The sequence below is a fragment of the Xenopus laevis genome, chromosome 5S (genome assembly GCF_017654675.1).
Source record: "Xenopus laevis strain J_2021 chromosome 5S, Xenopus_laevis_v10.1, whole genome shotgun sequence".
Taxonomy (NCBI): Eukaryota; Metazoa; Chordata; class Amphibia; order Anura; family Pipidae; genus Xenopus; species Xenopus laevis.
The window spans coordinates 135,355,824-135,383,503 of record NC_054380.1 but is presented as its reverse complement, the minus strand read 5'-3'; the positions used below and the strand labels follow the sequence as shown (position 1 = coordinate 135,383,503).

Genomic DNA, 27,680 nt, shown 5'->3' with positions numbered 1-27,680 from the left:
CAACTAATAAACTACAAGTCCCACAATGCCTCTCCATAGAGATGACTAGAAGGGGAATGCTGGGATATGAAGTTCCGATATCGGAAAAGGAATTGCGTGTGTAGTTTTGACCTCCGTCCAGCAGAGTTCGCTGTGAGAGTTATTCTATCTCCGAGCTCTGGGTTCTGATTCGTAGCAGAGTGTCGGGCACGCTGGTGTCTGCGCGTCACTTTGGACAACAAACTCGAGGCCGCTGTTTCCCCTCCCACTTCTTTCCCTGTAACACCGCGCGGGCCCGGGGTCCCTAACCTGCAGCCAAGATGCCGCGAATTATGATAAAAGGCGGGGTGTGGCGGAACACCGAGGTGAGAGATTTGCAGCATGTGCCGGTGTCTCACATGAGCTACAGGGGATGCTGGGACTTGTTCTTCTAACTTGTGTATTGGTCTGGCTCGGGCCTGTTATAGCTAAAGACTCTCTTTGTGTTTGACTGTTTGTGTTTCAGCTGCTTTATATAAAGATGACTAATTCCACAGATGCCTTTTACTGATCCATAACTGGAAAGACTTTGTCTGGCCCAATATATATATATATATGTGTGTGTGTGTGTGTGTGTGTATAGTGATCTGCTGCTGATCTGTAGCAACACGGGCCGGGCTTTTAGCTCTAATGTTCAGAACCAGCCAAAGTCACCTACAAAACCAGCCAAAATCAGCTACAAATCCAGCCCAAAACCAGCCAAAGTCAGCTACAAAACCAGCAAAAGTCAGTGACAAAACCAGCCCAAAACTAGCCAAAATCAGCTACAAATCCAGCCCAAAACCAGCTAAAGTCACCTACAAAACCAACCAAAGTCATCTACAAAATCAGCTACATAACCAGCCCAAAACTAGCCAAAATCAGATACAAATCCAGCCCAAAACCATTCAAAGTCAGCTACAAATCCAGCCCAAAACCAGCTAAAGTCACCTACAAAACCAACCAAAGTCAGCTACAAAATCAGCTACAAATCCAGCCCAAAACCAGCCAAAGTCAGCTACATAACCAGCCCAAAACTAGCCAAAATCAGATACAAATCCAGCCCAAAACCATTCAAAGTCAGCTACAAATCCAGCCCAAAACCAGCTACAAATCCAGCCCAAAAACAGCTAAAGTCACCTACAAAACCAACCAAAGTCAGCTATAAAATCAGCTACAAAACCAGCCCAAAACTAGCCAAAATCAGATACAAATCCAGCCCAAAACCATCCAAAGTCAGCTACAAATCCAGCCCAAAATCAGCTACAAATCCAGCCCAAAACCAGCCCAAAACTAGCCAAAATCAGATACAAATCCAGCCCAAAACCAGCCAAAGTCAGCTACAAATCCAGCCCAAAACCAGCTAAAGTCACCTACAAAACCAACCAAAGTCAGCTACAAAATCAGCTACAAATCCAGCCCAAAACCAGCCAAAGTCAGCTACATAACCAGCCCAAAACTAGCCAAAATCAGATACAAATCCAGCCCAAAACCATTCAAAGTCAGCTACAAATCCAGCCCAAAACCAGCTACAAATCCAGCCCAAAAACAGCTAAAGTCACCTACAAAACCAACCAAAGTCAGCTATAAAATCAGCTACAAAACCAGCCCAAAACTAGCCAAAATCAGATACAAATCCAGCCCAAAACCATCCAAAGTCAGCTACAAATCCAGCCCAAAATCAGCTACAAATCCAGCCCAAAACCAGCCCAAAACTAGCCAAAATCAGATACAAATCCAGCCCAAAACCAGCCAAAGTCAGCTACAAATCCAGCCCAAAACTAGCCAAAATCAGATACAAATCCAGCCCAAAACCAGCCAAAGTCAGCTACAAAACCAGCCAAAATCAGCTACAAATCCAGCCCAAAACCAGCCAAAGTCAGCTACAAAACCAGCCCAAATGATGATTACCATCTCAATAGGTGCAGCAGCTATTCTGAAGGTGTCAAAAGTTTCATCATGGTTTCTTCTCACACATAATTATTTCATGTTTGGGGGGATATTTTACCTCCAGGGACGTGGGAAGGCTATGGGGGCGCGGTTTGTGCCAACGTATGCCAACCTCTACATGGGATGGTGAGAGGAAACCCACGTCCTAGGGGGAAATCATGCACTGCAGCATGTCATTACCTTTCGTCGCTATAGAGATGATCTTCTGTTCGTGTGGGCAGGAAGTGATGTATTATTTAGGGAGTTCATTGCGAGCCTAAATAACGAGACCCTTAATCTCAAATTCACATGCTGCTTCAACAAGAAAAACATTGCCTTCTTAGATTTGTGGATTTGTATAGAAAATGAGAGCATCATGACAACTGTTTATACAAAGCCCTTTGCAGGAAACTCCCTATTAAGAGCAGACTCCTGTCACCCACGACACCTCAATGGGGGCATTCCCAGAGGGCAGTTCCTGCGCTTGTAACACAGTGGAAAAATTTATTGAAGAGTCTTTAAAATTGACAGATAAGTTCCTTTGCAAAGGATATAATATTGAGGTTTTACAGAAGGCTTTTGAGTCGGCTTTGAGTTCAGACAGAATGGAGTTAATAAAGGGAAAAGATGAGAGGTCACAGAACATAGGGATATAGTAACACATCTGTAGAAGATCATATAGAAAGAGTAAGGGAAAAGAAAAAGGACACAAAGAAAATAGTAATTCGCATGAGATACAGTGCACAATTTAATAAGATTAACAGTTTATTAAACAAACGTTCCAATTCTGTATGGGGACCCAACCTTTAAACAATTATTAGAACCAGGCATTCAGGTAGTGGCGAGGAGGGCTCCAACACTGGGCATGACATTGGCACCCAGTATATTTACCGTATATACTCGAGTATAAGCCGTCCCGAGTATAAGTCGAGGTACCTAATTTTACCTCCAAAAACTGTGAAAGCTTATTGACTCGAGTATAAGCCTAGGGTGAGAAAAGCAGCAGTTTTTGGTAAATTTCAATCAAAAAATTGAGGGTTTCTGCTCCCATTGGAGGTGCCGGCGTCTCGTTTTTGGATGCCGGCGACCATTCTTGGATGCCGGCGAATATTCTTGGAGACTATTCTTGGACGCTGGCGACTATTCCTGGACTATTCATAGGCGCCGGCGACCATTTTTGCACTTGACCCGAGTATAAGCCGAGGTAGAGTTTCTCAGCATATTTTGGGGGCTGAAAAACTCGGCTTATACTCGAGTATATACGGTAATAAAGAAAGGAAATCCAGCACATGGATAGTCCTGGAATATTCAGATGTGGATCCAAAAGACGTGTCACCTGTTCAGTAATCCAAATATCGAATACTTGTATCTGTAGTGTGACAAAGGAAACACATCAGATTAGAAGTTATATCAATTGCAATACCAAATTTGTTGTTTATCTGATAACATGCCTTAAATGTCAAAAACAGTGTATTGGTTGCACAATGAGGAATCTGAAAAACAGGATAAGAGAACATCTTAATAGTTTAAACTCTGAAAAAGTGAGTAGTCCTGTGGCAAGGCCACCAAGGAACAGAAAGGGTTAATTTAGGCCAGAGACTTGGTGATTTACAAGCGAAACTATTAAAAACGGAAGTAAAATGGATTTTTCAATTACATGCCAAACAACCAGAAGGGCTAAACTCTATCTTTGACATTAGTTGCTATTTTTAAAAAGATAATATTGTTACATGACCGATACAAATCTTAATTGTGCTGAAGATAATTGCTATTTTTACAATTTGAAACAAAACAATGTAACTATAAGGTTTTACAAGTCTCCAGCTAGTGACAACAATATTCAATTAAGCTTAACCTTTAAATGACAAATTAAAATGTGATTTGTATGCTAGAAATACCCCTTTTAGACTTGACATATTAAATATAGAATTAAATATAATTTACATCTATTATTAATCATAAAATGGATATATGGAATTGTTTTTATTTATTGCTTTTTCAAATTCATTATCTGGCGTGACTGTTTTTAAAACTAATTTTTGAACCTTGTTAATCTAATTAATTAATCAGATGTGGGGGGATTTAAATGCATTGTGTCATAACGGGAAGTGAGGTCTCTGAGGAAGTATTCTATCACGAAACGCGTCAGACCTCAGATGCTAAGTATGATTAATATGTTGATTAAATAAAGTATATAATTTTACGTTCTGGTCTGGAGACAAGCGATTTATTTGGAAACCCAGAAGTGCGCTGCCTCTACACCACTAATTTGCAGCTACAAAACCAGCCAAAGTCAGCTACAAAACCAGCCCAAAACTAGACAAAGTCAGCTACAAAACCAACCCAAAACTAGACATTCAGCTACAAAACCAGCCAAAGTCAGCTAGAAAACCAGCCCAAAACTAGACAGTCGGCTACAAAACCAGCTGAAAACTAGACAGTCAGCTACAAAACCAGCCCAAAACTAGACATTCAGCTACAAACCAACCCAAAACTAGACATTCAGCTACAAAACCAACCCAAAACTAGACATTCAGCTACAAAACCAACCCAAAACTAGACATTCAGCTACAAAACCAACCCAAAACTAGATAGTCAGCTACAAAACCAGCTGAAAACTAGACAGTCAGCTACAAAACCAGCTGAAAACTAGACAGTCAGCTACAAAACCAGCTGAAAACTAGACAGTCCGCTACAAAACCAGCTGAAAACTAGACAGTCAGCTACAAAACCAGCTGAAAACTAGACAGTCAGCTACAAAACCAGCTGAAAACTAGACAGTCAGCTACAAAACCAGCTGAAAACTAGACAGTCAGCTACAAAACCAGCTGAAAACTAGACAGTCAGCTACAAAACCAGCTGAAAACTAGACAGTCAGCTACAAAACCAGCTGAAAACTAGACAGTCAGCTACAAAACCAGCTGAAAACTAGACAGTCAGCTACAAAACCAGCTGAAAACTAGACAGTCAGCTACAAAACCAGCTGAAAACTAGACAGTCAGCTACAAAACCAGCTGAAAACTAGACAGTCAGCTACAAAACCAGCTGAAAACTAGACAGTCAGCTACAAAACCAGCCAAAGTCAGCTACAAAACCAGCCAAGAGGCACTTCAAAAGTAGCCCAAAAATTAAAAAAAAATGTTACCTCGCAGAGTAGTAGTTTTTTTTGGTTGGTGGGGTCAATGACCCCCATTGAAAAGATGTAAAAGGGCAGAAGGGTAGGGCAAATTATTATAAAACCAAGTGAAAGATTGCTTATACAGGTATCGGGCCTGTTATCCAGAAAAGCTCAGGACCTGGGATTTTCAGGATAACTGATCTGTCCATAATTTGGATCTTCATACCTTTAAAGGCCTCCATACACTGGCCGATAAAAGCTGCTGACGACCGAGTCGGCAGCTTAATGGGCAATATGTGGGCCATCCAAAAGTTGGGCTGATGCCGATTGGACAGTTTAAAAAATCCAGTTGGATCGCGGCCGCATCTTTTCGTTGATGCGGTCCCGCTATCCGACTGCCCGTTTGGCCTCCATTCTGATGTGATGGTTGGGCCCTAGGGCCCGCGATCGGATAAGACCGATATAACCCACTTCAATGTGGGCATATCGGGAAGAGACATTGCCAAATGAGCGGATCGCCCTGTGTATGGCCACCTTAAGTCTACTAGAAAATCATATAAACATTAAATAAACCCAATAGGCTGGTTTTGCCTCCGATAAGGATTAATTATATCTTAGTTGGGATCAAGTACAAGGTCCTATTTTATTACACAGAAAAAGGAAATCATATTTTAAAACTTGGATTATTTGATTATAATGGAGTCTATGGGAGATGGCCTTTCCGTAATTCGGAGCTTTCTGGATAACGGGTTTTTGTATAACGGATCCCATACCTGTAATAGGACAATCTGTCTAAAATTCTGTCATGATTTTTATGATGTTTTTATTTCTAAATTACCCTGTTTACACTGCAAATAATTCACTCTACAATATAAAATGTCATTCCTGAACCAGCAAGTGTATTTAGTTGTAATATTGGTGTGTAGGTGCATCTCAGCTCATTTTGCCTGGTCATGTGCTTTCAGAAAGAGCCAGCACTTTAGGGTGGAACTGCTTTCTGGCAGGCTGTTGTTTCTCCTACTCAATGTAACTGAATGTGTCTCAGTGGGACCTGGATTTTACTATTTAGTGTTGTTCTTAGATCCACCAGGCAGCTGTTATCTTGTGTTAGGGAGATGCTATCTGGTTACCTTCCCATTGTTCTGTTGTTTGGCTGCTGGGGGGGAGGGAGGGGGTGATATCACTCCAACCTGCAGTACAGCAGTAAAGAGTGACTGAAGTTTGTAAGAGCACAAGTCACATGACTGGGGACAGCTGGGAAACGGACAGTATGTCTAGCCCCATGTCAGATTTCAAAATTAAATATAAAAAAATCTGCTCTTTTTAGAAATGGATTTCAGTGCAGAATTCTGCTGGAACAGCACTATTAACTGATGTGTTTACAAAATAAAACATGTTTTCCCATGACAGTATCCCTTCAAGGAAAACATGAACTATCCGTATAAGAAAAGTGCTTTGCAGTTCTCTATATGACCTGGAAGCTTTTCTTACATTTGGCCCCCATCTGATATTGTTCTGTGAAGCTCATCTTTTCCTCTTTGTTTCCTCAGGATGAAATTCTCAAAGCGGCTGTTATGAAATATGGGAAAAACCAATGGTCTCGTATTGCTTCCTTGCTGCACCGGAAATCCGCCAAACAGTGCAAAGCTCGATGGTATGTCCCTGGCGTTATAGCTGTGTCTCCGCAACTTTCCTCTTCCCACAACCTTTATTCCATGTCATGGTTTCAGGGACTGTGTGTGTGTATATGTATATATATATATATTGCACCAAATCCACTATTTTGAATTCGGCCTACTCCTTTGTGAAAGAACCGAATCCTAATATGCAAATTAGGAGAGTGAAAGGGGAAACATTTACTTCTTTGTTTTGTGACAAAAAGTCACGCGATTCCCCTCCCTACCCTAATTTGCATATGCAAATTCGGATTTGGTTCAAGGATCCGGAACATATATATATATATATATATATATATATATATATATATATATAGTCCCACAGTGCCAGCACTCACTGTATTGATGTGAAGAAAAGTTTGCTTTTATTTATTTACATCATAATCCAACGTTTCGGTCCCACCTGGGGACCTTTCTCCTTCCCCAGGTGGGACCGAAACGTCGGATTATGATGTAAATAAATAAAAGCAAACTTTTCTTCACATCAATACAGTGAGTGCTGATCCTTCTTGTTCTATATATATATAGATAGATAGATAGATAGAGAGAGAGAGAGAGAGATATATATATATATATATATATATATATATATATATATATATATATATATATGTATATATGTATATGTGTGTGTGTGTGTTTTTCATCGGACCAAGAAAAAATTATGTAAAATTAGGGAAAATGTAAAATCAGGGAAATGTGTTAATTTTCTTCAAGAACTTAAAGGATATAAGCACAGGAGTCCTTTTTACTTTGAGATTATTAATTTTTATTGTGTTAATAAAAAGGATTAAACATTGCAGAGTTAATGTTACACTATGGGGGCATGTCTGTCAGTCACATACACAACCTAAAAAAAGTGATTGGTGCAGGACTGTATAAGGGGCAGACTCATTGGAATTACAGACAGAACCAAGGCAAAATATACATCTTATTATGTTGCGTTTTAGTCATTCTCAAAGCCACCTGATTCAATTAATTAGTGACACATGTTAGTACAAATTATTCACCTTTTATTTACACGTATGCAAAAAAAACCTCATATATTAATGAATTTGTAAAGTGCATGAATTTCACACATAAATATCTATCAAAGTTTATCAATATTAATAGCATTCATTAGTTCATATTAAATTTGATTATTAGAAGCTGATCAAAGTTCATGATAAATTCATATTCAAATTGATAATTGTGGACTGGTTGTTGAGGATGTAATAATTCATTAGTTGATTGCTGGCACCCCGTACGCTGGCGCAAAAGAACAAACACCGGCAGCCGAAAAAAGGCAACTGTGCAAGTGTCGCCCAGAGGTATGTCTCATGCGACGATGGATAAAGTGCGAGGTGCGGTCTATTCCCAGAATCAGGAGTGATCACTTCAGTAATCATGAAGCGGTAACGTATACCGGCATTTACCGTTGCACTATTCTACTAGAAACCGTGAGAAGCGCAGCAGTCTTTGATACATTATGGGCATTGAAATCATTTTGGCACAGGATATCTATTAAGCAACTGTGTCAACCGTTCTACATTGTTGCAACTGTGATGTTTCTCTAAACGGCTGGCAGTAAGGGGGCTGTTAAAGGAGAAGGAAACCCCTCCCTCCCCTGTGTTGCTTCCCCTCCCTCCTCCCCCCTGGCCTACCCGTCCCGCTGGGCAAATGCCCCTAACTTGTTACTTACCCATCTGCGCAGGTCCAGTCCACGGAGTTCACAGACGCCATCTTCTTCCACGCCATCTACTTCCTGCTCTGACCGGCGTTTTGGTGCATGCGCAGTAGGAGCATTTCCCGGTACGGATCTACTGCGCATGCGGCAAAAGTCACGAATTTTTCCGATTTCACATCGTGACTTTTGGCGCATGCGCAGTAGATCCGTACCGGCGAAATGCTCCTACTGCGCATGCGCCGGTCAAAGCAGGAAGAAGATCGCTTGGAAGAAGATGGCGTCTGTGAACTCCATAGACTGGACCTGCGCAGAGGGGTAAGTAACAAGTTAGGGGCATTTGCCCAGGGGGACAGGTAGGCCAGGGGGGAGGAGGAAGGGGAAGCAACACAGGGGAGGGTTTTTGCGCCCAGGGGGTTTCCTTCTCCTTTAAGACTGACTTTGGCCATATTTTGTAATAATTGTGTCTACCCTGCTTCCAATTGGAAGGATGACTTGTTGAAGTGGCAACAGTAACAATTGGCTTAATGTGATTAACTAAACAGCAGCAGAAGGAGGAGAAAAAAATAGAGCGTTTCCTCAGTGATTTTACTTTTAACTGGAACACATGGACACTTTGATGAATTCATTCGGGACATTAACAAACAAATCAACTAATGAATTATTACATCCTTAACAACCAGTCCACAATTATCAATTTGAATATGAATTTATCATGAACTTTGATCAACAGCTTCTAATAATCAAATTTAATATGAACTAATGAATGCTATTAATATTGATAAACTTTGAGATATATTTATGTGTGAAACTCATGCACTTTACAAATTCATTAACATATGTGTTTTTTTGCATACGTGTGAATAATTTGTACTAACATATGTGTCACTAATTAATTGAATCAGGTGCCTGTGAGAATAATTAAAATGCAACGTAATAAATTATAGACTAAATACCGAGTGCAGATTTTGAGATACTTTGTAACACCAATCATTTCTAAATTGTTTTATCTCCTGCACCACCCTATTATATAGGGTTGAGTAAGTCTGTTTAATATTTTAGAGAGTGCTGTACCATTTATAAAAATTCCAAAATATATATCTTAGTATTTTAAGCCTCTTTATTTCACAAATAATAACATCCATAGAGGGGGGAAAAAAGCAGTTTTTGGGAACATCAGGACAAAATTTTGATGCAAAATCCGGGAAAACCATACTACCGTATATACTCGTGTATAAGCCGAGTTTTTCAGCACCCAAAATGTGCTGAAAAAATTGACCTCGGCTTATACGCGGGTAAGTATACGCGAGGGGCTCCTGCCTAATGTGACACTTCCCTCCCCGGGGCTCGACGTGTCCGCGCTGCCTGCAGGGGGCTCCCTCTGTCCGTAGCACCCGCCCAGCACCGGGAGGGGACAGGATCCGGAAAGAGCAGGCGCAAAGGGCGGAAGAACTGGCTGTGAGCCGGGGGTCTGTGTTGGGCTAATAAGGAATTAGCGAACCCCGGGCACAAGCGGCTCCTCTAACCGGAACTGACCGCCAGTCCCTCCAACCTGTGGGGAATCCGCTCCCCGGGAGTCTTCCCTCTACCTGACCTTCCTCCCTCGGACACATGGACTCTCCCTTTATCCACAGTCCGCTCCTTCCCCCGCCCGATCAGCCCATTCCTCCCCCGGGGGAGCCGCTCGTGCTGCGGATGATCGAGTGTGGCATTGGGCGGAAGGAGCGATGAATCATCAGCCGATCCAGCCAGGGAATTCGCCTCGTTATTTGCTCACACCGAGTCCCTTGTGTCTAATCCGGGGACGAGTCTTTCCTTCCCCAGTGACCCAGCCTCCTCCTCCCGTCTACTCCCCTGGAAGTCCACAGCTCGAGCAGCAGCTGGACACCCCTCGCGTTTCCCCGCAATTTCATTATTGTGTGGTGAGTGTATATAGTGTATGATGGTGTGGGTAGAGAGTTTGTGTGTGTATATAGTATATGTGTGGGGAGTTTGTGTGTATAGTATGTGTGTGTGATTATTTTGTGGGAAGAGTGTGTGTGTGTAAAGTATATGTGTGTCTATGTGTGTATAATTGCTAGTGGAAAGTATATTTTGTCTCAGCTGAAAAATATCTGTAATATAAATCCACTGGGGGGGGACAAATTTTCAGTGATTTAGTTTGCGCTGTAGTGATTGTAGCATAAAGGGTCTTAGTTGTGTCTAGGCTTATACGCGAGTCAATAAGTTTTCCCAGTTTTTGTAGGTAAAATTAGGTACTTCGGCTTATACACGGGTCGGCTTATACACGAGTATATACGGTAAATCAGGAAAATGCACCCATTGAAATACATTATTGGTAGAACCACAAATAAAAAATGTAAAATGCGAGAAAACTTAAATCAGGGGACTTAAAATCGAGGTTTCACTGTATAAAGTGCCCTTGTGAATATCGGCAGTGCAGTTGGTCACTAAACTCTTGTGTCATTTATGTCTTTGTGACAGGTATGAATGGCTTGACCCGAGCATCAAAAAGACAGAATGGTCTCGAGAGGAAGAGGAGAAACTACTTCATTTGGCCAAGCTGATGCCAACTCAGTGGAGGACAATCGCTCCTATCATAGGAAGAACAGCCGCCCAGTGCTTGGAGCACTATGAATATTTGCTGTACGTAAGATTTAAGCCAGAAATGTAAAATATGAATTCTCACTGGGTAGTTAGAACGGGTATTTTTCCTTATACAGCAGTGTAAATATGTTCCCATTCTTTCAAGCAAGGAGTAGCTTATCCCTTGCTCAGAAGAGCAACTTTTGATATAAGTTTGGTATAATTTTCTTTTTTTTAAACCCCTATGTGTTCACTCCTTGTTGATACCCTTACTGAGGTATATTTCACAAGCTGAATTTGATACTTGGTTACTAGGGATGCTGACCTCAGATCTTGCTAGTTAAAGGAGAGGGAAAGGCTGAAACTAAGTAAGCTTTATCAGAAAGGTCTATATAAATACACCAGTAAACCCTCAAAGTAATGCTGCTCTGAGTCCTCTGTCAAAAGAAACACCACATTTCTTTCCTTCTATTGTGTACTCATGGGCTTCTGTATCAGACTTCCTGTTTTCAGCTTAAACCTCCAGGGCTAGGGCTTGAGCATGCTCAGTTTGCTCCTCTCCCCCTCCCATTTCCCCCATGAGTGAGCAGACAGAGACTCGGGCAGGAAGTGATGTCACACCAAGCTAATATGGCAGCTGCTACCCTAAACAAACAGAGCTACTAGAGCTGTTTACTTAGGTAGGTAAAACCATTCTACAAAATAAATCTATTGTTATAGCTTGCACTTTTGTGCCTAGTCTACTGGCAATAAACTGCCTCACTAGCTTTCCTTCTCCTTTAAAGGACCAGCAATTCTAAAAATGACTAAATTGCCCAGACATACTGTTTATTTTCAACCTTGAAGGAACAGGTCAGTGTAAAAATACAAACTGGTAAATAGATAGGCTGTGCAAAATAAAAAAATGTTTCTGATATTGTTAGGCAAAAATGTAATGTATAAAGGCTGGAGTGACTGGATGTGTAACATAATAGCCAGAACACTACTTCCTGCTTTTCAGCTCTCTAACTCTGAGTTAGTCAGTGACTTGAAGGGGGCCCCCGTGGGTCATAACTATTCAGTGAGTTTGCATGCACGCAGGTCAGATCCAAAAGCAAATTGTATGACACATGTGCCCCCTCCAGTCACTTGATTGGTTACTGCCTGGTCATCTTAGTCTTAAAGGAACAGTTCAGTGTAAAAATAAAAACTGGGTAAATAGACAGGTTGTGCAAAATACAACATGTTTCTAATATAGTTAGTTAGCCAAAAATGTAATTTATAAAAAAACATCATATGTCGAACAGAACACTACCTACTTTTCAGCCATCTTGCTTTCCACTGATTTGCAGTAACCAATCAGTGACTTGAGGGGGGCCTCATGGGTCATAACTTTTTGTTTTTGAATCTGAGCTGAATGCTGAGGATCAATTGCAAACTCACTGAACTGTTATGTCCCATGTGGCCCCCCCTTATAGTCACTGACTAACTCCGATTTAGAGAGCCGAAAAGCAGGAAGTAGTGTTCTCGCTATTATGTTACACATCCACTCACTCCAGCCTTTATACATTACATTTTTGGCTAACTAACTATATTAGATACATTTTTTATTTTGCACCGCCTGTCTATTTACCCAGTTTTTATTTTAATGCTGAACAATTCCTTTAACAAAGCTCCACTCAATCTGCTGTGTTCAGTAGAGACTTAGATAAAACATATTCATGAGGTTTCCTCACAGGTCCTACCAGAAAACCAGGTAGGTTCAAATATAATCTTTTCCTTTCTAAAATTGGTGGCAGATGTATTGAACATTATATGGAAATTCTATTATGGCACTTTCATTCCTTGCTCCTTTAAATGTGAAAGACCTACAGAAGAAACATTTATTATACTTAAAAAAGATAAGGGGGATAAAAACAGTCTGTAATATCATTTATTCCATTCTTATGTGTTAAGCATGGCCTTTAGGTTAACTAAAATTAGCTGTCTAAATATGTTCCTTCTTATATTTCTAGAGATAAAGCTGCCCAACGAGACAATGAAGAGGAGACCGCAGATGATCCTCGAAAGCTCAAGCCAGGAGAAATTGATCCAAATCCTGAAACAAAACCAGCAAGGCCTGATCCAGTGGACATGGATGAAGGTATAATCTTCTGAAAACTCATTCTAGATTTAAAATATGTTAAGTTACACATTTAGGGGCAGATTTATCAAGGGTCGAATTTCGAAGTGTAAAAAACTTCGAAATTCGACCAATGAATTGCATTACTTCCATATTTGAAGTCAAAGTTTTTTTTATTTTTTTTTATCGAATTTGGCCATATTCGGTCGAAGTAAAATCGTTTGATCGTACAATGAAATCCTTTGGATCAAATGATTCGAACAATTTAATCGATCGAACGATCAAACAATTTTACTTTGACTTCTAAAAACGTAGCCAAAAGTTGGCTATAGGTTCTAGGAGATCCCCATAGGATAACACAGCAATTCGGCAGGTTTAAAGGAACAGTAACGTCAAAAAATAAGTGTTTTAAAGTAATGAAAATATAATGCAGTGTTGCCCTGCACTGGTAAAACTGATGTGTTTGCTTCAGAAACGCTACTATTGTTTATATAAATAAGCTGCTGTGTAGCAATGGGGGCAGCCATTCCAAGGAGAAAAAGGTAAAGTTACACAGCAGATAGAAGATAAGCTCTGTCTGTCTAATGGTGTTATCTGTTATCCATTCGTTAACCTGTGCCATATAGCCGTTTTTCAATTTCCGCCATTGCTCCACAGCAGCTTGTTTATATGAACTATAGTAGTGTTTCTGAAGCAAACACATCAGTTTTACCAGTGCAGGGCAATAGTACATGATATTTTCATTACTTTAAAACACTTAAATTTTTTGGTGTTACTGTTCCTTTAAGGTGGCAAAGTGTTGAAGTCGAACTTCTTTAAAGAAGCTGACAAAGCTGACACTACATTTGTCCTTTTATGTGTTGGGGTAATGTACATGTAACTGGCACTATCATGTGTTCCGAAGGCATTATACATAGAACTGGCATTGTATTTATCCTACCATGAGCCACAAATGAAATATATAACTGCAGTTCGTTCACTGAAATGACTGAGGGACTGACTATTCAACAAATCTGCAGAGTGTCTCACTCTATTTGAGGGGGATGCCTTCTGCATGTGCTGGATCTATTTCCCATCTAAAACTAAACATTATTATTTATGTTGAGATGATTTGGACCTCAATCAAGGGAACTGCTGAAAAGTCACTAATGCTGGCTGCTCCTGACCCCCCTCCTTTTCCAGGCTCTCTTTGTAGCCAAGGTGAAAGACAGGCTCGGATAATGGTTTAGACAGGGGACAGTATTATTAGTGGCAGCTCCAGTCCCACAAGGATGTGCAACTGGTGGTTGCTAATAGTGAGGGACTTATGCTGCCGACTCCCATTGACACATACCTTGCTGCTTCCGCAGAAAATTTTCCAGGGGGGGGGGGGAAGAAGGCAAATTTCAGAATCCACAAAGCTTTTATATAATATATAAAGTAGTACAAATTGCATACGTATAGCATCTTCATTCTGTTACTGACACTACCATCAAATGGATCATTCCAATTTGGCGATTTTTATTAAATGTAAAGGTGGCAATTTCATGTATAAATACCTATAGAACTCATAGCAGAATGGCACAGTTATTTTACATGATTTACTGCCTTCACAGCTCTCTGGCTTTGACTGGAAAGTGGACCAGTAACCGCACATCATCCAGAGACCACTTAGAAAAACACAAAAGCAGAGCCACTGACCTTGTGGATGAGAGGATGGTGAGGAGGCTGCAGTGTTTAAGGGTTAATAAGCAGCTCCTTCCTTGGTTTTCTTTTTGCCCGCGCTGAAATCAGGGAACTGAAGGAGGCGGGCAGTATCAGTGCTGGCCAATCACAGCAGCTGCTAATGCTCTCTCCTCCGTGTCACAGCCTAAGTAATTTGATCCGGCTGCAGGCAGTGTCAGTGCCGTAACTAGAGGGGGGCGGGCCCTGGTGCGTTACGCGTAGCCGGACCCCGCCCCCCCTCCGTACACGACTGATTCCACTGGCGAGCGGGCTGCCGGGGGGCCCCGAGGGGGTGCGGGCCCTGGTCCGCTCGCACCCCCGGTAGTTCCACCACTGGGCAGTTTGACAAGGGAGGAGCGAGCACCAAGGGAGCTGTGAAAAGAAACGTCGGGCTGCAGATAAATAGTCTGAGGGAGTGGGGGAAAACAATTTGAAAAACAGTGCAGTGTCCGTGTCCCAGGCTGCTTCTGCAGGCAAGTCCAGGGGGGGCAAGTGCTTAGTCCAGGCCTCCCGACGCCGGGCCCCAGTGGTGTGCGGGCCCGGGTGTGATTGCACCCTGCGCACCCCTAGTAGTTACGCCACTGTTCAGTCTGGCAGCTCAGTGATCCAAGAACATCTGAACTGTTACAATTTACTCCATTTAGTTGATACATTTAGTTGATCCATTTCTCAGCAGTATCTGTGGAATATCAGTAACTATTGAATCAATTCTAACAGCTGCCTTTATTACTATTTACTAAACTCCGAATACAAAAATCCTGAAAAATTGGTGATTTTTTTTTTATAAAATCAGAATTTTAAAGAATCACTATTTTTTTGGAATTTATTAAACCCCTAGGATAGAGTCCTGCGAGGAACCAATTTCTAAAACCCGAACCTGCGAACCGAACCGCAACCCACATTTTTACCCATTTTGATCCACTACATGACCCGGACCCGCAACTGCCTTATCCGCAACCCAACCCGCAACCCGCCGACCTCTATCAAACAGGAAGTGTTGGTGCTACAAACCCCACATATCATCAAAAGTGGGCGGGACAAAAACAACTTTTGTAAAACTTTAAAAGGAGTAAAACAGTGCTGTCCAACTTCTATGGTACCAAGGGCCAAAATTTTACAGTCCTATGTGGTGGAGGGTCGATAATGGAAGTCAGTGTTGGCCACTCCCCCTTTTAAACCACACCCACTGTAAATCACACCCATATCACTGCAGGAAATCACTCATGTGAAAAATTGAAGTCATGTTAAAAACATCCCCTTAAATCCATATGCCTCATCCTCCCCTGTGGATATTACAACAACCCCCAAACACATGATTAAACACCTTAGGGGCCCCTAACAACAATTTCCAAATGCTAACAAACCCCAAGAACAAACCCATAACAGGCTTACATCCCACAGGTAGTGTAGGGCAAGCAGAGAATGGCACACACAAGCAGCACTGGGCAAGCAGAGAATGGCACACACAAGCAGCACTGGGCAAGTAGAGAATGGCACACACAAGCAGCACTGGGCAAGCAGATAATGGCACACACAAGCAGCACTGGGCAAGCAGAGAATGGCACATATAAGCAGCACTGGGCAAGCAGAGAATGGCACATATAAGCAGCACTGGGCAAGCAGAGAATGGCACATATAAGCAGCACTGGGCAAGCAGAGAATGGCACATATAAGCAGCACTGGGCAAGCAGAGAATGGCACACAGAGGGAGGGAAGGCAGAAGAGAGCAGGAGACAGGGAAAGCTCTCAGTCTAATATGTACTACATACAGTGACACAGTGCTGGTGCCTCATTAGCATTTTGAATAAGGTGTGAACAGCCCTGGAGTAAAATATAGACAATAGTACATAAGATAAGAAATTTAGATGAGATCTGCGTCCCGCAGACCTGTGGGTATATCCGCACCTCAAAATCCTCCAGTCGTTTTGCAGGTAATCTGCGGGTACCCGACCTGCTGCAGGACTCTAACCTAAAATGGAAAAATCCAAATCAGAAACTCCGGCATCTCAGACCTGACGAGGTTGCATACAAGTCAATGGGAGAAGTCCCAATGATTCTTTGATTTGCGCTGGGTTTCGTGCAATACCCAGAAGTTTTCGTCTGAAAATTACGAAAAAATTGTGAAAATCAGATGGAAAAATCAGAAGAAATCGTCAAAATCTTTTTTTTGCCGCATAGCCAATTTTCGGGAAAATGTGATCATAAATAAGCGTAAAAAAACCGACCGGATTTGATCTGAGTTTGTAGCAGAAAATATTGAGATAAATTCGGACTTTGATAAATAACCCCCTAAGTATGTTATAGAATGGCAAATTCTAAGCAACATTTCAATTTGTCTTAATATTTTTTTTTTTTATAGTTTATTAATTATTTGCCTTCTTCTCCTGACTCTTTCTTGCTTTCAAAAGGGGGTCACTCACCCCATCTAAAAAATTTTTTATTGTTATTGCTACTTTTTGTTACTCCTCTTTCTGTTCCGACCCGCCCCTATTAATATTCCATATTCTTATTGAAATCAATGCATGGTTGCTAGGGTAATTTGGAACCTAGCAACCAGATTGCAGACATTGCAAACTGGAATGCTGCTGAATAAAAAGCTAAAAAACTCAAAAACCACAAATCATAGAAAAATTAAAACGAATTGCAAATTGTCTCAGAATATCCCATACTAACAGTTAACTTAACCCCTTTATTGAAACTCAGGGATTCTGCTCAGCAGGGACAAAGATAACAAATGTATCAACTAAATGTATCAATTTAGAACAGTAAGACAGTCGCCCCCCAGAGCTGCTTTAGACGGAGAAAAATTTAACTTAACACCTCAATATTGATCTCAAATAGAAAATCGAAAGTAATCGCAATAAAGCCTTTATTTCTGGTGAACTGTCTGAAAACAACTAAACTAAGTGTTTGAAGGTGAACAACCCCTTTAACAAGATTTGGACTTTCCCTTTGTATTGAGATAAGCCCCATACACAGAAGAGACTGTTTAAAGTTAAAATATATGGGTATGGGACCTGTTATCCAGAATGCTCAGGACCTGGGGTTTCCCGGATAACGGATCTTTCAGTAATTTGGATCTTCATACCGTAAGTCTACTAGAAAATCATATAAACGTTAAATAAACCCAATAGGCTGGTTTTGCCTCCAATAAGGATTAATTATATCTTAGTTGGGATCAAGTACAAGCTACTGTTTTATTATTATTATACAGAAAAAAATGAATTTGGATTATTTGTTTATAATGGAGTCTATGGGAGATTGCCTTTCCGTAATTCGGAGCTTTCTGGATAATGGTGTTCCGGATAACAGATCCCATACTTGTATATTTAACATGACAATGGATAACAGTTTTACATCTTTATTTCAGATGAACTTGAGATGCTTTCAGAGGCTAGAGCTCGTCTTGCCAACACTCAAGGCAAAAAAGCCAAGAGGAAAGCAAGAGAGAAACAGCTGGAAGAAGCCAGGTACCATGATTTTCTGTACACCTTAAATTATTCCTTGCACTTCAAACATGTACAGGTATGGGACCTGTTGTCCAGAATGCTCTAGACCTGGGACTTTCCGGATAACAGATCTTTCCATAGTTTGTATCTTCATACCTTAAGTCTACTAGAAAATCTTGCAAGTATTAAAGGGGAACTATCACCAAAAAAATGTATTCAAAATCCGCATAAGTCAAGCAAAATTAACTTTAATTACACTATATAAATTTGAATCTTGTTTCCATCAGTCTGGGAATTCATAATTATAACAAGCAGGCAGGGGCAAGCAGGATACAAGTCTTGTATCATCTCAGAATCTTGTTTGTGCACCAGAATGGGGGACCTGATATCCATCCCCATGTCCTGGCTACACAATTATATGAGAATTAGAGAACGGGGGAATGTGGGGAGAGCAGTGACATGTAGGAAGTGCTGAATGGAAAGTGAAAGAAATTGCCTAAGGCATAGAGGAGGGGCAGACAGTATTTGATTTTTAAATGAGTTTACAGATTCTGTGAATGCTTTAATAAAAAAAAGAATTTGGGTTTCATGATTCATTTGAAATGGACTTTATTATACAGATTTTTATGTCTGGGTGACAGGTCCCATTTAAATAAACCCCATAGGCTGGTTTTGCTTCCAATAAGGATTAATTATATGTTTTATTATTACAGAGATAAAGGAAATACTTTTTTTTTTTTTTTAAATGTGGATTATTTGGATTAAATGGAGTCTATGGAAGACGGCCTTTCCGTAATTTGGATCTTTCTGTACAGGTATGGGACCTGTTATCCAGAATGCTCCGTAATTTGGGTCTTCATGCCTTAAGTCTACTAGAAATTCATTTCAACATTAAATAAAGCCAATAGGCTGGTTTTGCTTCCAATAAGGATTAATTACTGTATATCTTAGTTGGGATCAAGTACAAGCTACTGTTTTATTATTACAGAGAAAAAGGAAATCATTTTTAAAAATTTGGATTATTTGGATAAAATGGAGTCTATGGGAGCTTTCTGGATATCGGGTTTCCGGATAAGGGATCCTATAACTGTATAAGGATTTCTGGATAACGGATCCCATGCCTATACATGGTTTCTACATGAATGAAGACAATCCTTTATGTTGCATTTAGGGATGCACCGAATCCACTATTTTGGATTCGGCCAAACCCTCGAATCCTTCACGAAAGATTTGGCCGAATACCAATCTGAATCCTAATTTGCATATGCAAATTAGGGGTGGGAAGGGAAAAGCATTTTTTACTTCCTTGTCACACGAGTTCCCTCCCCGCCCCTAATTTGATATGCAAATTAGAATTTGGTTCGGCCGGGCAGGGGGATTCTGCCGAATCCTGCTGAAAAAGACCGAATCCCGAAACGAATCCTGGATTCGATGCATCCCTAGTTGCATTATAAGCACTTTTAATAAAGGTCAATACCTGTACTCAGCGCCCTCCCCTATCCTGAAGGGCAATATTTGGATATGCCGTTCATACAGGTTGGAAATCTTGTAATTAGCGTTCCCTTTCTATCTATTCCAGGCGTCTTGCAGCCCTTCAGAAGAGGAGAGAGCTCCGTGCTGCTGGAATTGAAATTCAAAAGAAGAGGAAAAAGAAACGCGGTGTTGACTACAATGCAGAAATTCCTTTTGAAAAGAAGCCCGCCCCAGGGTTCTACGATACTTCTGAAGAAAACTACAATGCCTTGAACGCAGACTTCAGAAAGCTCCGTCAGCAAGACCTGGATGGTGACCTGAGATCGTATGTTCTTCTGTTTACTAATATGTATTTCTATATAAATCAGGGAGCTGTCATACTTCTTCATTCAAACAGCTGCACTCTAAGGGGGTTGCTTGTTAAAGTCCGAATGCTAAAAAATCGAAAAATGTAAGTTTTTTTTTTTTTTTTTTACTATAAAATACTAAATTTAGTAGGAAAAAAAACCTCGAATTTTTCGAGATTTAGTATACCTGCAAAAACTCAGAACCCGAAAATACTCCATCTTCAACCTGTCGAAGTCCTATTTGCAATTTGAAGATATTATTGTCTGCGCTGGTTTTCAGGACCGGATTTGTGGCAAGGCCACAAAGGCCAGGCGACATGCCGCCCAGCTGCATTGAAGTTGGTTGTGCATGCGCAATTTTGAATATTCAAGATATGCGTATATGCGTATATACGCACGCGCACAAGAGGAGGCGAGAGACGGATGTGGAAGGGTAGACGAGGTGGGAAGCAGAAGAGGAGGCGGACAGGAAGGGGAGAGAGAGACGCTTAGAGGGAAGGGGAGAGAGATGCGGAGGGGGAAGCAGAAGGGGAGGCGGACGGGGAGAGGAGAGAGACGCGTAGGGGGAAGCAGAAGCTGATGGGGACGCAGAAGGGGAGATGGATGCGGTGGGAAAGGGGAGACACGGAGGGAAAAGCAGAAGGGGAGGCGGACGGGGAGAGGAGAGAGACGCATAGGGGTAAGCAGAAGCTGATGGGGACGCAGAAGGGGAGACGGATGCGGTGGGAAAGGGGAGACACGGAGGGAAAAGCAGAAGGGGAGGCGGACAGGGAGAGGAGAGAGAAGCGGAGGGGGAAGCAGAGGGGAAAGGGAGACGCGGAGGGGGAAGCGGAAGCAGATGGGGAAACGGACCCGGAGGGAAAGCAGAAGGGGAGGTGGACAGAGAGAGGAGAGAGATGCAGAAGGGGAAACAGATGGGTAGAAAGACGCGGAGGGGGAAGCATCGATTAATATGGGTCAATCATAGTTTCTAATTTGGTCTGACTTTTTTTTTTAATTTAAATTTTTTTTTAATTTAAAAAAAAAAAAAAACAGAAAAATTTGGATTTTGATAAATAACCCCCTAAATGTACGATTCCAGTAGTGTCAAGTCACAATGTTTTTGGTGGCAGTTGCGGTTTTTGTCGATCTGGCTTTTTCGTGGTTTTTTTTTTTTATTGATAAATAAGGGTAAATCGTGGATTCTAGTTTGGTCTGACTTTTTTTTTTTCATTAAAAAATCTGAAAAATTTGGTGGCAGTGTGTTAACATCAGTCCCTAATCCTCCTGTTGCTAGCAGTATAGGAAGTGGGAATGATGCTGTACTGTTGCAAAAAGGTTGTTTTGGCATATTGCGGTCAGTAGATTTTTGGGTGATACTGGGGTAGATTAGATTAATGGGGTAGATTACCTTTCCGTTAACAGATATTCTATAGAATGCCTAATTATCAGCAGCTTTTCAATTGGTCTTAATTTTTTTTTTAATGCTTTGCCTTTTCTATATCTGCATTTTTCCACCTTTCCAATCAATGTTCTGCGAGGCTACAATGTTATTACTTATTATCACTGCTCTTTTTATTCAGGCCTTTGAGACGCTGCACAAATCTTATGGCTGAACATATTACGCTTAGCAAAACGTATGCAAAATGAATATTAGAAATCACCTCTCTTCCCATTATTCCTGTCTTCATCAGAGAAAAAGAAGCAAAGGACCGGAAGAAAGACAAACAAAACATTAAAAGGAAAAAGGAATCTGATTTGCCGTCGGCCATTCTTCAGATGACTGGAGGGGTCTCGGAACTTACTAAAAAGAGAAGCAAATTAGTTCTGCCGTCCCCTCAGGTTTGTACAAGCTGGTGCCAAGTAGCTGGGATATATGGAAAACCACCGCCTAATTAAAGAGAGGATATTTGCTTAAAACGAGTTGCAAATAGTAGACGTTTTAAAAATTTAAAATTTGCCTGATAAAAGAAATTATTATTATAAGCAACTTTCCAATATACGTTTATTTACATTTATATTTTACATGTTGCAAAAGTCTCTGTTCCCCAGTAAAGTCAGGTCTGTTAATCAGCTGCCTTGTCTTACATTGTATCAACAGTCTTAGGGGGTTATTTATCAAAGTCCGAATTTATCTCCATATTTTCTGCTACAAACTCCGATCAAATCCGCTCGGGTTTTTAGCGCTTATTTGTTATTACATTTTCCCGAAAATTTGCTTTGTGAGAAAAAAATATGATTTTTCAACTGATTTTTGCCCCGAAACTTGGCGCACATCAAAACATCATTGGGACTTCTCCCATTGACTTATATGCAACCTTGACAGGTCTGAGATGCCAGATTTTCAGATTTGGACTTTTTCATCCTCCGGGCTTTAATAAATTCCGAAAAATTTGTGATTTTTTAAAAGTCCAATTTTATAAAAAAAGAAAATCACAATTTTTTTTTATGATTTTTGCATTCGGAGTTTAGTAAATAACCCCCTTAGGGTCAGGGCACACAGGCAGATTTGGGGAGATTAGTCGCCGGTGACAAATCTCCTCTTCTTCGGGCGGCTAATCTGCACAAACTGACTCCCCTGCCGGCTAAAATGTAAATCGCTGGCATTATGGCCCGCTGAACGATTCATTTTCCAAAGTCGCCTGAAGTTTCATCGTCAAGCGACTTCGGAAAACAAATCACTCCGAGTGCCATCTCGCCGGCAATTTACATTTTACCCGGCGGGTGGCAGTTCGGGGAGATTAGTCCCCCCGAAGAAGAGGAGATTTGTCGCTGGGCAAGTAATCTCCTCAAATCTGCCTGTGTGCCCTGACCCGTAGCCAGACTAGAAAGGGACAGACAAACACTGCTTTTAATAGCATATACAAATATATTAAAAACCATAGGAAATGTGTAATAAATGTATATTGCAAAGTTGCTTAGAATAAAATGTTTATTTTGGGGTTGCCTTGCCCTTTAAGTTACATGGTAATTGGTCTTGCCATGAATCGCTCACAGAGAAGCTTGAATGACACAGCCTAAGGGCAGTGGGAAATGGTTCTTGGTAGCCAGAGTTTAGACTATTTTGGTTTCCTCAAAGCATTCAAATGTAGTAAGAGGTCCTCCTGTAGTAAAGCAGTAGCCAAAAATGTTTTTATAAAAGTAAAAAAAAATCTTTATTAGGACATATGTAAGCCTGACGCGTTTCATGCTTCAGGAGGACACTTACTCATAGGCTAGCCTATGAATAAGTGGCCACCTCAGGCATGAAATGCATCAGGCTAACATGTGTACTAATAAAGATTTTTTTTTACTTTTATAAAAACATTTTTGGCTACTGCTTTACTACAGGAGGACCTCTTACTACATTTGAATGCTTTGAGGAAACCAAAGCTCATTCCCATGAGCGGTTAATCCATGGCACATAATTTGGGCATTCAGAAAGCACTACCTATTTTAAGGAGGGAAGAAAAACAGAAAACTTGTCTTATTTTGTATTTTCAGCAGAGTTTAACAGTTAACTCGCGCAAACTCCCGTCTCATTTGAGCGCCATTTGCGAAAATTTATTCACACTGCGAATTAGCAAAAGCCGAAAAGACGGGCAGAGCAGTGCAATATATTAGCGTTCAGGAAAAAACTTGCACAATACAACCATTGTAATGTGCGCGGACTGTATAAATGACCCCCAGTGTGTCTTAAAAGGGTTGTTCACCTTTAAATTAACTGTTAATATGATGTCGAGAGGGATATTCTGAGACAATTTGCAATTGGTTTTCATTTTTTATTATTTGTGGTTTTTGACTTATTTAGCTTTTTATTCAGCAGCTCCCCATATTGCAGTTTCAGCCATCTGGTTGTCCAGATTCCCCTAGCAACCAGGCATTGATTTGAATAAGAGACTGGAATATAAATATAAGAGGTCAGAATAGAAAGTTGAGTAATAAAAATTAACAATAACAATAAATGTGTAGCCTTACAGAGCCTTTGTTTTTAGATGGGGTCAGTGACCCCCATTTGAAACCTGGAAAGAGTCAGAAGAAAATGGCAAATAATTAAAAAACTATACAAAATTAATAAGGAAAACCAATTGAAAAATTGCTAAGAATTGGCAGCTCTAACATACGAAAAAGTTAACTTAAATGTGAACCACCCCTTTAAATGATAAATATGTGAATCAAGGATTGTAAGCAAATGTAAGCGTTTCTCTCCTTCTCCGTTAGATTTCAGATGCTGAACTGGAAGAAGTGGTGAAGATCGGCCAAGCCAGTGAAATTGCTCGACAGACCGCAGAGGAGTCTGGTATTACCAATTCTGCATCCAGCACGTTACTGTCAGAATACAATGTGGCCAATAATAGCGTAGCACTCAGGACGCCCAAGACTCCAGCAGCACAAGACCGTATTCTTCAGGTACATTGATGATTCCACAGTGAAAGGCTGATATATTTTTCGAATGTATTCTGTTTTCTACATGTTATTTTAAAGGAGAAGGAAAGCTACCGAAGCAGTTTATGGCCAATAGATAAGCTACAGTAATGCAAGCTGTAACACTATATTTAATCTGCAGAATGCTTTACCATCCCTGAGTAATCAGCTCTAGAAGCTCTCTGTTTGTTTAGGATAGCAGCTGCCATATTTACTTGGTATCACTTCCTGCCTGAGTCTCTCCCTGCTCGCTCAGCTCTGGGCTCAGATTACATCAGGGAGGAGAGGAGGGAGAGAGGAGCAAACTGAGCATGCTCAAGCCCTTGCCCTGGAGGTTTAAGCTGAAAACAGGAAGTCTGATACAGAAGCCCATGAGTACACAATAGATTTACTGGTGTATTTATACAGACCTTTCTGATAAAGCTTACTTAAAGGGATACTGTCATGGGAAAAAAATTTTTTTTCAAAATGAATCAGTTAATAGTGCTGCTCCAGCAGAATTCTGCACTGAAATCCATTTCTCAAAAGTGCAAACTGATTTTTTTATATTCAATTTTGAAATCTGACATGGGGATAGACATATTGTCAATTTTCCTGCTGCCCCAAGTCATGTGACTTGTGCTCTGATAAACTTCAATCACTCTTTACTGCTGTACTGCAAATTGGAGTGATACCACCCCCCTCCCTCCCCCCCCCAGCAGCCAAACAAAAGAACAATGGAAAGGTAACCAGATAACGGCTCCCTAACACAAGATAACAGCTGCCTGGTAGATCTAAGAACAACAATCAATAGTAAAATCCAGGTCCCACTGAGACACATTGAGTAGGAGAAACAACAGCCTGCCAGAAAGCAGTTCCATCTTAAAGTGCTGGCTCTTTCTGAAATCCATGACCAGGCAAAATGACCTGAGATGAAAAATACACTTGTGTTAGGAATGAAATATTACATGGTAGAGTGAATTATTTACAGTGTAATTTAGAAATAAAATAAAATCACAAACAGAATCCCTTTAATGAACCAGTTAAATAGCAAACCCAACCCCCCGGTGACAGCCCTTTAGAAGCCTGGTCCAATAAGAGAAAGCACCATTGACAACCACCCCTCTGTACATGATACTTCAGTCATCAGTAGTGAGTATGTTCCTCAATGCCTTGCAGGGGTGTCAATCATTTACATTTATATCTGTTTTGTCCCTATTTGCTGCCAGTCCACCAAGTGAACGTGTATTATAGCTCAGTACTTTACTCTGTACACACCCGCTATGTTTGTGTCTTACAGGAAGCACAGAATCTGATGGCCCTCACCAACGTGGATACGCCATTAAAGGGAGGCCTCAACACTCCTCTTCATGAAAGTGATTTTTCAGGAGCTACACCACAGAGACAAGTGGTACAGACTCCCAACACTGTGCTGTCCACGCCATTCAGGTACGAGGAGCTCCAAAATGCCTTCTGTAGTACTGGGACATTTCCATTTTTATTCACATATGCCTGGAATGTTCCCAGTGCAAAGGTAGTTGCTCCCTAGAGTTATTAGTCACTAATTGTAAGTCAATATTTGCCATATCCCTTTTCAAATCTTCCATCCCTTTCTGCCTTTATATTCCAGTGCCAACAATGCACTCATGGCAGCAAATGTACAAATAGCCCTGGGGTCCCGGAATGCAAAACATCATCTAATTCGTTCAGGGACCTCAGGGATTGGTACAAAAGGACCCATGTAAAAAGGAAGCTGTAGTTCACAGACACAAACCTATCAAAATTGTGACCCTTTGAGTGCATGGAGTCCAGCACAAGCAAATCGGACATCCGCCTCTTATCTCTGTGGGATTTTCATTTTATTCACTGGATTAGAAAGTAATTAGATTAGAACAGATTTGGAACAGGATATGTGTGTTTATTTAAAGCATTAGTTGTACTATTTTTTTTTTCTTGTTGAAGCTACAACAAGGAAAGGCACACTAAAAGGGATCCTGTCATCGGAAAACATGTCAAAACGCATCAGTTAATAGTGCTACTCCAGCAGAATTCTGCACTGAAATCCATTTCTCAAAAGAGCAAAGAGATTTTTTTATATTCAATTTTGAAATCTGACAAGTGGCTAGACATTTTGTCAATTTCCCAGCTGCCCCCAGTCATGTGACTTGTGCCTGCACTTTAGGAGAGAAATGCTTTCTGGCAGGCTGTTGTTTTTCCTTCTCAATGTAACTGAATGTGTCTCAGTGGGACATGGGTTTTTACTATTGAGTGTTGTTCTTAGATCTACCAGGCAGCTGTTATCTTGTGTTAGGCTGCTGCGATCTGGTTACCTTCCCATTGTTCTGTTGTTAGGCTGCTGGGGGGGAGGGGTGATATCAGTCCAACTTGCAGTACAGCAGTAAAGAGTGACTGAAGCTTATCAGAGCACAAGTCACATGACTTGGGGCAGCTGGGAAATTGACAATATGTCTAGCCCCATGTCAGATTTCAAAACTGAATATAAAAAAATCTGTTTGCTCTTTTAAAAAATGGATTTCAGTGCAGCATTCTGCTGGAGCAGCACTATTAACTGATTAATTTTGAAAAATGTTTTTTTTCCCATGACAGTATCCTTTTAAGGTGGCCATACACGGGCCGATAAAAGGCCGAGTCTGCATCTTATTGGCCCGTGTATGGGGCCCTCCGTCGGGCTTCCCCGATCGATATCTGGCTGAAAGTCGGCCAGATGCCGATCAGTCAGGACTAATAATACTGCTGGATCGCAGCTGCATTTGTTTGCACCCGTTACCCTTTGCTATGATCTGATCATTGGGCCCTAGGGCCCACGATCGGATCAGCCCAACATCGCCCACCTCAAGGGGGGCATATTGGGGATAGATCTGCTCGTTTGGCCCATTTATCAAAGGTCGAATTTCAAATATCATTTATTAACTGTAATAAATTCGAATATTGGGAGGTTAATTGAAATTGGGAGGTTAATTGAAAAAAAAAAACAAATCTAAAACTCGAAGGAATATTATTGACGTGAAAACTCAAATCAAATTTGAATTGAATTCAACTGAACTCGAATCGAGTTTTTGCTCCAAAAAAAAAAAAAACTTGAATGTCAGGAAGGCTATTAAAGGAAATGTCAAGCCTTTTTTGACTTTTACCATGCCTGTTTAGCCTACCTTAGCCCCAATTGAACCGCATTATTTTTACTTGGAAAAACGCTCTACCTACCCTGCACTGAAGCATTGTTTGCCTCCCTGCGCCTTCATTAACCAGCGGCCATT

The 27,680-nt window shown here is 41.0% G+C and overlaps 1 protein-coding gene across 1 annotated transcript in view; it reads left to right on the top strand.

The window, feature by feature from the left end:
- Positions 1–222: 222 nt before the first annotated feature.
- Positions 223–27,680, top strand: part of cdc5l.S (cell division cycle 5 like S homeolog) — a 54,942-nt gene continuing 27,484 nt past the window's right edge. The window contains 9 exon segments of the mRNA NM_001103188.1: positions 223–344; positions 6,595–6,698; positions 10,868–11,029; positions 12,964–13,091; positions 18,145–18,244; positions 19,803–20,021; positions 21,717–21,864; positions 24,223–24,411; positions 25,706–25,854. Coding sequence (NP_001096658.1) covers positions 300–344; positions 6,595–6,698; positions 10,868–11,029; positions 12,964–13,091; positions 18,145–18,244; positions 19,803–20,021; positions 21,717–21,864; positions 24,223–24,411; positions 25,706–25,854 — 1,244 coding nt within the window. The 5' untranslated portion in view covers positions 223–299.